At 36.2% G+C, this 13,517-nt stretch overlaps 1 protein-coding gene across 1 annotated transcript; it reads left to right on the forward strand.

The window, feature by feature from the left end:
- The first annotated feature begins 765 nt into the window (after nt 1-765).
- Nucleotides 766-7,002, forward strand: pdk2a (pyruvate dehydrogenase kinase 2a). Its single transcript, XM_065262928.2, has 11 exons — nt 766-1,022; nt 1,510-1,651; nt 2,423-2,494; nt 2,995-3,179; nt 3,266-3,355; nt 3,520-3,597; nt 3,809-3,885; nt 3,969-4,067; nt 4,940-5,050; nt 5,322-5,435; nt 5,544-7,002. Exons 1-11 carry the CDS (start codon nt 905-907, stop codon nt 5,685-5,687), a joined length of 1,230 nt encoding a protein of 409 aa, XP_065119000.2. The 5' UTR covers nt 766-904; the 3' UTR covers nt 5,688-7,002.
- The last annotated feature ends 6,515 nt before the right edge of the window (nt 7,003-13,517 follow it).

Below are 13,517 nucleotides of genomic sequence, written 5' to 3' on the forward strand. Positions count from 1 at the left end.
TGGTGCAGTTGAGCACTGCTTAAGTTGTATGCTTGGGACATGATTTAATAATGTAATGAGCAACTACATATTGATTTATTAAGGCCTCGATTGTAAGAAAACAAGCTTATGATGTTCAATACATACAATTACTGAATGCATATGTGAATCTCCCAAGGTATCTCTATACATTTATTTATGATAATCCTGCTCATAGAAATGTCGACACAGATGGGTATTTTTGACTCGTTTAGCCTACTGATGACTGTCTGGAGTTGGTAAATTATGCATGAGTGACTTCCTCTTATCGAGATTGTCCTGGTTATGCAAGAATGTGTTTGGCCTGCTCTTGTTCTTGGAGTTTTTGATGGAACATAATGTCCTCAACCATGCATTCACAGTTCATAACATTAAGCCTCTTCAGGTAAATTATACATGAATATTTTATGAATGTGTCCTGATAAGATTACAGGGGTAAAATTAGGTTTAAGTTTTGTGTTAAAAAAAATTAAAATGTTAACACAAAGCTAAATGAAATAAGACACAATAAATAAAATACACTGAAAACCAAACAAATATGTACCAATAGAGATTTTATTAAATTAAGCTTATTGTCTAACATTCATTGCCGTTTATAATGTGAAGAAGTACAAAGAGTATGCACGTGTTGTTTATGTCCTCAACGTACTGTATGAACATGAGACGCACGTACGTTGCTCCGCCTTCGCGCCTCGCTATTGGACAAATCTGGAGTAGTAATAGTAAACTTGGGGTCTGATTGGTTGTTGAGTGTTATGGATGAACAGATGCTGTTTTAGAAAATATCGTACATCGCAGTATATGCATTATAAACAACGCCATAGCTATTGGAAATATTGGATACCTGCATCTGTGGTTTTAAATCAGTTTAAGACCAGTCATCGAAATGAAGTTCGTCAGGTTTATTATGAAGAATGCTGCTTTGGCCAATGCGCCTCAACACATCGAGCACTTTTCTAAATTTTCGCCTTCACCACTTTCTATGAAACAGTTTATAGATTTTGGTGAGTAATTATTCTCCTGTGTTATCATTTCGGTGTATTTAAAATGTTGTGTATTTTCGGGCTGATTGACTCATAGCTTACAATGCTGCAGTTGTCAGTAATCGTGGTGCAGTCAGCCCAGGGTTTATTTACGTGGCGCTAATACAGTAATGTGTTACTACTACGATGTACATTATGTACGTTTATGATTGGGTGCGTTGCATTGCATGTGCTGTTTGCATGTGGACTGCATATGATCAACCGAAATAATGCACCGTTCATATCAGCCGAGTGTTGCATCATTTAGCTGGTGTGTCGGCCCTGCGATATATATTTGTTCATGACTTGTATGAAAACTGCGAATTTCAGATCCAAGGTTACTATATACCATCGTGTGTTGGCATGTCTTAAAATATCCTATCAAAGCATTAACATAAAAATTAGAAATTAAAATTAATATAATTGAATAAAAAAAATTATATTTGTTGTTTCTGGTTCTACTAACCAGGTTCTACAAACGCATGTGAGAAGACGTCTTTTGTTTTCTTGAGACAAGAGTTGCCTGTACGTCTTTCCAACATTATGAAGGAAATCAACTTGCTTCCCAAAAGACTCCTTACAACTCCTTCTGTGCAAATGGTTCAAGGCTGGTAAGTTATACAGAACGTTACATCATTAATGAAGTGATTTGCACAGCTAGTGTATTTGTACAAATAACACTTTTGTTAAAAATGACGATTAAATGGTCGTGTTTTCAAACTGGATATTTATAGCATTACTCCGTGATCTACTTGAAACAAGGCCAAAAACTGACGTGTGTTGTCTTCATGCGGCGATGTGCAGACTGTTCGGTGTATGACATCAATTTACTGCAAGAGCGATTCAAAAGCATAGAGAGCAATGCACTTGAATCGCTCTCGCGTTACTTTGATGTCATAGGGCGATCAGTCTGCGCAGCGCCAAAACACTTGCTGACGTAGAGCGCGTGAACTTTGTCCTACATTTGTTGTCTGGGTGGGTTCTTCCAGTAGGGTCTCTGTGTTATGAACTTTGGACTATTTTCACTGCCTCGTGGAAACTTGGAAACTTAGACACAGTCAAAACAAAACACTCTTCCATTAATATGCATAGAATGCACGATGTCAACATTGTTGCACTGGTGTTTTGCAAGAACATTAAGTCAATGTTTTTGTGTATGGTTCCCTTTTCTAGCTTAAGCTTTTTGTCATCCATCTCAAAAGATCCAACACATTTATAATTTATATAAATTGTGTGTGATTTCAGAACATGGACAATTATAAGTGATTTGTCATATTACAAAAGCGTGTCAAGAAAGTATCTAAAATGTTAACAATTTTTTTCCTTCTTACCTAAAATTCTTAATGTAAATACATATCCTCTGCTTTTTTGTGTGTGCCAAGGTATAGTCAGAGTTTAATGGAGATCTTGGATTTCTTGGATAAAAGTCCAGATGACCACAGTGCATTAGAGGAGTAAGTACGAAAATGGTTAAAGAGTTGCATGTTATGAAAACAGTTGAGATTCACAATCCTCCCTAAAAAACATTTTTTATCAGACTCTTATGTTTAGGTTCAGTAATTTCACAATAAAAAGAGGCAATACAAATTGTATTAGTCAGTAACTAATATGTTTTATTTTCACAAATGGCACTTTAATCATTTAGTCATGTAGCCAAGGTATTTGATGAACAAATAATATGTGTCAATGGCATTTGGTCAGTATCATTATCAAAATTTTTTTGCATCTGAGCTTTATTTTTATAAATATAATACAATTTTTATAATAATTTTCCAACAGCATGAAGATATCTGTCGCAATTAAGCACATTTATGTAATATTTCTGTTTCTTATTTATGCAATAAAATATGACGTTGGTCTGCAATATGTTCTTGACAGGTTTTGTGAGATTCACCCAAACATGGGTCCATTTAGCAAAAGCGACATAGTTTAACCCTCTTGACTATGCACACAGGTTTGTGGCTACTCTTGTCAACATCCGAAACAGGCACAATGATGTCGTACCCACTATGGCGCAAGGTGTGATCGAATACAAAGAGGTTTTTGACCAAGATCCAGTCACCAACCAGAATATTCAGTATTTCCTGGATCGCTTCTACCTGAGCCGGATATCCATCAGAATGCTGATCAACCAGCACAGTGAGCACAATATTTAACCATTAAGTACATATGAGTTTCATTTTTTGAATTGTTTAATTAATTCCTTTTATTATAACTGTTTTCAGCTCTTGTTTTTGATGGTACCACAAATCCAGTTCACCCCAATACCATTGGCAGTATAGACCCTCATTGTCGGGTGGCAGAAGTTGTAAAAGGTACGGTATAAGTAAACAAATCAGCTTGAAGTCTGATAAAAAACTTGCTGCTGAGTGGGTGTTTGTAACACCCTGCTTCAGATCAGTGAGCGGTTTGTTTAGTCAACACATAACAGTTTTATTTGTTTCTAAAAATATTGTGTCTCCACATATGTTTCATTTAGATGCCTATGAAAGTGCCAAGATGCTGTGTGATCAATACTACCTCAATTCCCCAGACATTGTGCTTCAAGAACTCAACAGTAAGGAAAATCATCATTTTTAAATAAAGTGGAAAATTTATATGTTACTGTCCAGAGCTCACCAATACATGCAATTTTACATTAAGTTACAATATGAACTGCTTTAAGACATTATTAAAAATGCTGCTGTGCCTGTCCGTTTACAACAATAATTCTAAACCTTTTAACAAGTTTATTCACAACCTTTTGGATTTTCTGTTTTGTTTTACAGCAAATAATAGGAATCAGCCTATTAACATAGTGTATGTGCCTTCCCATCTGTACCATATGCTGTTTGAACTGTTTAAGGTGAGCTCATATTCTGTCCTCAAACAATGCTGTTTATCCAAGAGAAACTGAATGTTGTCATGACAATGTGCCTCCTTTTACAGAATGCTATGAGAGCAACCATTGAAAACCATAAGGATGGTTGCAGTCTTCCACCTATTCAGGTTATGGTGGCTGTAGGAGGAGAGGACCTCACTATCAAGGTGACTTGAATGGAAAAGATCTGTATTATAAGAAAAGCTCCAAACTTATTTTCTTTCACATTTTATCTTAGTTGGATTTGATTTTATGTGTTACTTTATGTGTAAACTAAGTACAAAGCACCATGCACTGGACTTTATGAAAAGTGCAGCAAATTATTCAATCCCACTTCAAAGACAGATAATGTAATTGTAGCTAGGCTTTGTCCAGCATGTACATTGCATTACTGTGCATTATTTAGTCTACAAAACTATTGCACATATTACTACACTGTAAAAATTCCTTGTTCCACTTACATTTTATGAATTTACAGTTCATTTCAACTTTCTTTACTAAAAAGGAGTTGTTATAAATTATAAAAATTACATTACATTCAAACTTAGTTTTTATAATTTTTAGCAACTTCCACTGGTCAAGAAAGTTGCAATTATTTGTAATTCCAAGTTGATTAAACATAGATTTTTTTCCTATAGTTAGTTACCCGAATATGCAACTGTGTCATGTGTACTTGGATTGTAGCTTGCCTATCCAAAAATCCCACGGTTTTTATAGCTCAGTCGTTACTGCCTATTTAAACAAACTTATCGGTTGCATAACCCAGTCTTGACATAACCGTATACAGCAGCGAATTTTCCCTTCAGCGAAACTGTACAAACCAACGCACCTGCTGTTGTGTAACACACTAGATTAGAGCTGAATGACCTTGTTGTTTGGTTACCTTGACAATATGCTGATTTAAGGCCTGTGTTTGTGCCAACTTTAAGTGATCAGAGGTCAAAGTTTTGACCGAAATCTGTTTGTCCTGTATGTCACACTGTAACCGAGTCTGTCTATGGTTTCTTTTTTCCTAAATATGTAATCTTTATGTTTGTAGATGAGTGACAGAGGTGGTGGAGTTCCCTTTAGGAAGATGGAGAATCTGTTTAGCTACATGTACTCCACAGCACCGACCCCTCAGATGGACGCGATGGAAAGAGCTCCATTGGTCAGTCAAGCTTTCATTTTTTAATCCTTCATAAACCAAAGCTACTGAACTATGAATTCATTCATTAAAATTATTAATGCCATTCTATAGGAATGTTTCAAGCAATAGCCATCATTTCACAGACTAGTGTAACCAATGAATAACCCTAGACTAGACGTCTATTAAACTTGGACGGCTAATAGACGTCTTTTAAGTTTAAAACTGCATGCTGGGTAGAGTCTGATGATGTCTCAGTCTACTTTCAATAACATTAGCTTAATTTTATCTGCAGGCTGGGTTTGGTTACGGGTTGCCCATCTCCAGGCTCTATGCCAAGTATTTCCAGGGTGATCTTCAGCTTTATTCGATGGAGGGCCACGGCACTGACGCAGTCATCCACTTAAAGGTACATTTAAAATGTGCTTAGGAACACATGGGAACTGGAAACACTTTAATTGCTGTGAATGAAATTATACTTACTTTCTTAATATTATGTAATGTGTTCTCTCCTCAGGCTTTATCCACTGACTCAGTGGAGAGACTCCCGGTTTTTAACAAGACAGCTCGGCGAAACTACGAAGTCAGTCAAGGGGCAGATGATTGGTGCGTTCCCAGCAGAGAGCCCCTTGACCTGGCTGTGTTTCGGCTGGCAAAGTGAAAAGAAATTCACCCTTGGAAGGAATCTAGTACAGTTCCACAACTGACGGGAACGAAGGGCGATCGGAAGGTTGGGACCGGATGGTGTCCACGTGGCCTGGTCCCCATCTCTGCGCTCACTTTAAAGCTGCGTAATCTCTTCGCAATACTGTAGTTGTCGCATGCAATGGATTTCTTCTGCATCATGACTATATCATTTACTTTTTGGTTTGAGAAAGTAGGTTTTGTCATAGTGTTACCTGCAGACAATAGCAACTCATATGAAGCGTGACTCTTAGTGCCAAATTATATATAAATCACCCTTTCTTCTATGGGAGATAGTGATGGGGAAGTTTTCGGGCCAGAGGAGCAATGGACAACAGTGTTAAAAGAAAAGAGAAGTGGTCCTCTACGCTGTTTTTTGGAACTAGCATGTAACAACAGACCTGTGCTAAGAAACTTGATTAATAGCCATGGTATTGTTATAAATCAGTATGAAACGAATGTTGGATCATTTACGTTAATGGATCATTTTGGGGCGGTTTTCTGCAGAGTTTAGTTTATTAGTAGGACATGTAAGTAGTTTTTACAAACATACCTTACTAAAGCAATACTGGTGTGCGTCGTGAGACAAACAAGGGCACTGATATATTTTAAGATATGTCAGTGCAAATTTAGGCAGCATTTAGGATAAGCCCTGTCCGAGAAACCACCCCATTAGGGAACTTGAAGAACCGAATGTTAAATCTGCATTAGCAGCACTGACATCACATAACACTCCTTATTAAATGATGAATGTTAATATAAAGTATTTCTTTATTTGGGATCTGAGCGTGTGGACAAACATATTCACGTCATCACTAGTTTTGTCTTCGAACTATGAACTATTACTAATGTATAATATATTGGGGATCACAGATGTGTTTAGAACCAATAAGAATGTACTGTACCAATAATTATGTTTAAACTTGAAACACTTACTGCATGTATTTGCCGAGCATTTCAAATCCAGAGTATTGGGCACTTGTGTTGTTAAACGAGTTAAAAAACTTTAGATTTCTCATCTAGAGTTAGTTTGCCAGATCTAGGACCTCTGCTTAGTCTTTTTCAGATTTAGTTTTGCATTACTCAAAATTGTGCATTTGTTATGATATATATATATATATATATATATATATATATTGGGGGGGAGCACTTACATGTAAGGACCATGTTAAATGTATGTTCTGTTTGTTTAACTAAAACATGCTAACATCCTAAAAAGACTTATTTTTGTAATACGTTCTCCGTGTAAAATCGTGTGTACAGAATGGAAATAAAAACTTGTGTTAATATTACACTGTGTAGTGTAGTCATTTGTGAGTCATTGAGGTCATTGTGTTGTACTTGAAAGTTTTATTGATGCATATAATCGGGGCGGATGATAAACTAAATAGATATCCAATCCATTAAACTTTAAAAAAATCATACAGGTCTAAAACAACATGAGGGTGGGTAAATGATGACAGAATTTTTATGTTTGGATGAACTATCCATTTAATGATTAAAGGGATAGTTCATCCAAAAATGAAAAATCTGTCATTATTTACCCACCCTCATGTTGTTTAAGACCTACATGAATTTTTTTCTGATGAACACAAAAGAATGATAAATTTTGATAAATGATGATAAGCACACAGCTGGTGAAAACCATTGTCTTCCATAGTAGGATAAACAACTACTAATGGAAGTATTGTGATAAATGATATTTTGACAAAATATGGTACGCACAGAGTTGACGGTTCCCATTGAATTCCATAGGATTTGTTTTCCTACTATGGAAGTCAATGGTTCCCACCAGAGTTTTCATTTTTGGGTAAACTATCCCTTTAAATAATAATGGCTTTCAAGCATTGTACTGTATGTGATTAAAGCAACTAGAAAATAATAAAAGTGAGTGGAATGTTGAAAAATATTTGGGGGGTTAAGGGTTTGCGCCCACCCCAAAGAAAATTCATGAAATTAAACAGGCGTCTTTAACCTTTTTGTAGGGCTACCACAATGTATAAAACAACTGGAAGGCTACTTTTTTACTTGTTGATTTTATTTTACTTTACTTATCTACTTATTCTTGGGAATTCGGATAAAACAGGTTAAAATTTTGAAAAAAAAAAAAGTTAGTTTAATTACAAAATCTGAAGGTATATCATTATAGACCAAGGTCTTGGCTGTTCAGCAATTTACTGGTGCAACCTCCCCTGTTCGTATTTTTTTCATAAAATAGGCTTAAAGTAAATGTTGTATGAGTAATAACTGGAAAAACGACTAAATAGAAAAAGTAATGATTTTTTTATTTAATAAACATATTTTTGTATTAATAGAGTCACTCAAGTCAATGGCTCCTTGCTTAAACTTTATGTAAATATTTGGTCCAAAAAATAACAATCCTGAGCACTGTGATGAACAAATATCAAATCATAACTTCCGAAAATACATAAAACCTGACAGAAAAGACAGAAAGCCTGACGGTGGTGACAAAAACCAAATATAAAAAAAATAGATGAGTTGTTCACATTAGCCATCTTGTTTCCCCTCTGTTGCTAGCTACTTCAGACCTCTTCTTAAAAATTATACATTTATTTCATAATCTAATCTAATATTATTTTTACAAAGATGACGGTGTTGACATGTTATGGTGATCAAAGTAGCGGTGTCCAAAAATATGAACAAGTTTAAGAGAAAATGGCAAACATTCAAGAGCTTGAGTGATCTTGAAGCATGCAGTAAAGCTAAAGGTTTGAAAATGGGGTCCTCAGGAATGGAGTTGACCCTGTAGTTATTTGATTTTATTGCTTTTTATAAATATCTGACGGTGGTGACGAATATGTGGTACAAATTTTGAGCAATCACAAAATAATAGTAAATATTGTTCAAACCACAGTGTTTGTAGTTTTTAATACATATTACAATGTACCCTTTCATCTGGTAAATATATTATTCAATTCAATTATTAGTTTTGGCTTTTTTAATCATGTTGAAATGATTATCTCTTAACCGAGGACAGCTGATTTTGTAGGCAATGGGCCAGCATATAATCATTAAAATAATAAAAAATGAAAAAGAACCTTACATATGTGCAAAGGACCCCCTGATTATAACATTGATTCTTTTTCTTCATGAAAATGTTATTAATTTCCAACAGAATTAGCACTTTTCTTAGTGGGACATGTTTTTGCCAAAGTTTCAAGAATCAGTGATAAACTAAAAGAAGACAAGTTTAAATAAAAAAAATCTAAATAAAAAATTGTAATTTTATGTGCTTTGGCGTGCAACTCACAGACTCTGTGCCTGCGGGCACCATGTTGACATAAAACAACCACTTACTTAGAATTTGAATTAAACAAAACAATGTAATGCTGTTGGTTAGTAGCCTTATTTTGAGGTTTAATTACACAGAATTTACAATTAATTAATGGGTATTATAAAATGTCATACAACTTGGCCCACTTTGCACAATCTTGCGCCTGTCCCAGTTTAAGAAACACCTAAAGGAAAACACCACTGTTTTTCAGTATTTTACTATGTTCTTACCTCAACTTAGACAAATAAATACATATATCTTTATTCAATGCATGCACTTAATCTTTGTACAGCGCATCGTGAATGTGTAAGCACTTTGCCAAGCCCCATTCATTCCTTAGGATCCAAACAGGGATGAATTCAGAAGCCCACCAAACACTTCCTATTTAAGCGTTTTGAGTTTTAAGAAGTTTGAGCGAGATGGGGAGTAGTCAGGAGTGAAGATGTAACTGCACCCCGAGGTGGAAGTGCTGCAAACTAAGTGTTCTTCCACCATACAATAAAGATCTTATTTTTTATTCGCTTAAAAAATCGTTTAAGGCTACGTTGACACGTGGGCGGCTATTTTCATAAACGGACATTTCAACCTCTCCGGTTTCAAAAATAATATTGTGCAGACATGTCAGTTTTCATAAAAGTGTTAATTTACACGTACCCGTGCATATATGCCGTCAAGAGAAGCTCAAGCCCACGTAAGCCAATCACTGGCAGCGCTGGTGGTGACGCGGACTGGTTCTTCGTATTGGAGGGAGGAGTTGTTGCAGTAGGTGTTCGGTGACGTCACAGTACCGCGAGAGCGATTCAAAATTAGAACTCTTTGTGTGATTTCTCAACTCGCTCTCACGGTACTTGACATCATCCGTCTGTCGGTTTTTCCAGCACCGCATGAAGTCGAACATGCGTAAAATTGCTGACCTCTGAGCACTCGCCTCTGCTCCTCGACATAATGGAGAAGCTGTATTTGCAAATACAAACACGCCAAACGAGTTTGCACGAACATAAATGTGATCTTGAAAGCGTTCAGAGTAGCAGTCACATGTAAACATAGGTCGGACTTTTGATGTAGGTGCGAGCTCTGGCGCATACTCTGTGACGTTGCCTGCTTAAACATCCGTTTGTCTCAGTTAACATGCCACCGTGCAACCGAAGATTTTCAAAATCTCCACTCTGGCCGGAGTTTTTAGAAACAATCGGTTTCAGAGGCGAGTTCTCCGTTTGCGTGTAAACGAGGGGCACAAACGAAGGTAAATCTCTCCGTTTTTTTTTTAAATAACCATGTACGTGTAAACAGGGCCTTATTTTGTGCCACAATACTTACTCTTGTAACTACTCATGTAACAGTCTTTAAATCGGGAAAACATGGAAGTGTTTGGTGGCTTCTAAATTCAGCCTTGTTTGGATCCTAAGGAATGAATGGGGCTAGGCTACATGCTAACACATTCATGACGTGCCGTACAAAGATGAAGTGCATGCATTGAAAAAAGATAGGGATGTATTCATTTGTCATTTTGAGGTAAAACACAGTAAAATATTAAAAAACTGTGGTGTTTTCCTTTAACACTTATTTATTTATAGGAAATTGTCGGAAGTTAATACTGTGCATTAATATTCATGCATTTGTCATCTTTTTCATTTAAAGTGACTTACGTTATATTATGCCAATATAGGAACCACGACCATGACCTTGATATTCCTAGCGTCATGTTCTAACAGTTACAGGAACCTAGAATGACAATGATTGATGTGTGGAGTGAGGTACTACGTGCTGTTCTTTTGCCCAGTGAAGCAGAGGTTAAATTCAATAGTAAACAACATCCTCTTATAGGTCACAGGTTATGAAAGTGAGATGCCATTAAGTAACAATAAGGCATGAATGGAAAATAAGCATGGGCCAAAGTAGATGAGACATTTAAACAAAGTAACAGATTAACAAAACTGTTCAGTAGTTGGCTATAATGTGCATTTTAATGATGTTAACTTAAGATTAACAATTTTCTCTCCATGTAAGTTTGTTCTTGAAAGAAGTTTCTCAGGTGCTACTTGATAAACAAGTGCTGTTGTGAAAGTCAGCTTCCTTGATATATCACATACCATAACACACACGGCACATGGTCCTCCATATATAAATGGATTTCTTGTTTACACCCAGAGTTCATGCAGGCCTTGCTGATGTAAAAATCATGTGATAAGCTTTCCTATATATGGAAAACATCATCCCATTTTTAATAATATATAGCATTTAATATTTCCTATTAATAGATACTTATGCACTCACTGGGACGTACCTTTTAAAACAGTCCCAATACCAAGTAAGTACTGATATAGATACCTATACAGTAGTCCCTTTCAAGTACTAATATGCACCCAAAGGTACCACCCTGGTGACAATATTTGTATCTTAAATCTGACAGTGCTGGTTTGTGTATCCAAGCGTTCTAAATGAACAGAATGTCCAGAGATCTTTGGTAAGGGCACCTGCGCCTCTGACGTGGTAAAACTTGCACAGATGTGCGACTATAGCCATGACGAACTGCAGTGGACCACTTCCAGGAATCCTGATATGATGAAGCACAGTTCTCAGAGCAGGCCATATATGATGGTGTGTACGTGTTTGCCTACGGGTGAGTGGACTGGGTGGGGGTGTGAGGTCATGAGGTGGTCTTGTGGTGAGCACAGGGTTTGCAATGTATGCAAACATATCACAACCCACAACAGGTTCTGATCTATCTGCCTTGCTTGTCATTCCCCAGGGCTGTTGACTAATTTTCCAATTGCGTATGTAAAAAAGATTGATGGCAGTGTTGCACATGTAAACAAGAACATTGCATTCTAGAGTTTATTGTTGTACTCAATCGACTCTTCTTATCTGTATGCAATCAGCTGCTCGTTGCTGCATTGACAGTGATAGCAGAAGTGGCTGCCAGATGCCGTTACACGTCACATTATGATTTGTTATTGTATGTTTACATACTGTTCACACTAGTATCCTGCTGGTTCTGTTTAAAATCATATTTCCGGATCAGACAAAAGCAGTTTTTATGTATTAGGAAGAAGTTTAAGCTAAACCTAATTTAGCCATTAATAAATGCATATGATATAATATGCCCATCATCACAAAGTTTTATTTTAAAATAATACATGAAAGTGCACATAAATATACATTATCTCATAATCTCATGTGTGTACTGTTAGTTATGTTCTATAAAACCAGGCTAGTGTAACTGCTGTAGCCCAGTTCTGAAATAAGGTCGCCACTATGTGGTGATCATTAGTTACTGCAGATTCTTATTATTCAAAGGTATTTACTGAGCAGCATCATTTACTTGTCACAGCGTCTTTAATTTATGGTACATATTTTCTATAATTTATACCTTATTTTGACTCCTTACATTTTCATAAAAATGAGCACCAGGTAATTCTGAACCCTTTTTTCAAAAGTTATTTCTTCCCTTAGCGTGAAAGTAATCATATTAAAGGTCCCGTTCTTTTTGTGTTTTTGAAGCTTCGATTGTGTTAACACTGCGCAATGTGTCCATGTTTCACGTGTAAAAACACAGTATTTTTCACATAAATTACTTATCTGTATAGCGCTGTTTTCACTGTCCTAAAAACGGACTGGTGTCTGTCTTGTTCTATGAAGTCCCTACTTCAGAAATACAAAATGAGTTCTGATTGTATAGTTTGTTTAGTGTGTTGTGATTCGATAGCAGCTTAGCTTGCCGTTAGCTACTTAGCTTAGCTGGCGACTGACGTATTCCTGTGGGCGGAGTTTAGTCAAAAAACTGTTCTACTTACGTCATTAAAGCAGGAAGTAGAGTGCTGTAGTCCAAAGTGACCATTCACTGAAAGCTTTGAAAGAAAATCTATTGCCTGGCAGTGAACTTTGAGCGCTATCATTTTACAGGTATTATTTATGCTATTATAGCAACATTACACACTAACTAGGGTTTAAAAAAATGGGATCAGAACAATCATACAATCTTAAAAAGGCTGGGTTATTTTCAACCCATGAGTCCAGCCTGTTGGGTTGTAATTTAACCTATGCTGGGTTGTTTCGACACAAAATTTTGGGTAAAATAATACCTAATTTAACCAAACAGCTGAGCTTGTCCCTTTTTGACCCAACACTGGGTTAAAAATGACCCATTATTTTTTTACAATGTAGGATGAAATATTCTGAAAATTAGATCAAGTATTGTATAAACTGTGGTTGGTTGCATTAACATAACCGTTAAGTTAGGACTGTGTCTTATGAACTACACTCTCAGAATAAAAGGTACAAAAAGATACAAAAGATGTCACTTGGGGATACCTTTTCAAAAAGTACTCTTTTTATACCTAAAAGGTGCATATTGGTACCTCAAATGTACCTTAGAGGTATATTCGGTACCAAAATGGTACAGATTAGAACCTTTTTAAAAGGTACTGTCCCAGTGACAACTATCTTTCATCTGTGAGTGTATTTTGATCAACTGGCAATTCGTTCGCGGTAATCAGTTTTACTTTGCTAATT

Source organism: Paramisgurnus dabryanus, chromosome 1 (assembly GCF_030506205.2).
Source record: "Paramisgurnus dabryanus chromosome 1, PD_genome_1.1, whole genome shotgun sequence".
Taxonomy (NCBI): Eukaryota; Metazoa; Chordata; class Actinopteri; order Cypriniformes; family Cobitidae; genus Paramisgurnus; species Paramisgurnus dabryanus.

Coding starts and splice junctions, on each gene's coding strand:
- pdk2a (XM_065262928.2), top strand. CDS start 905: ATGAAGTTCGTCAGGTTTATTATGAAGAATGCTGCTTTGGCCAATGCG. Junction 3,180..3,265: donor AATGCTGATCAACCAGCACA/GTGAGCACAATA, acceptor AACTGTTTTCAG/CTCTTGTTTTTGATGGTACC. Junction 5,051..5,321: donor CGATGGAAAGAGCTCCATTG/GTCAGTCAAGCT, acceptor TTTTATCTGCAG/GCTGGGTTTGGTTACGGGTT.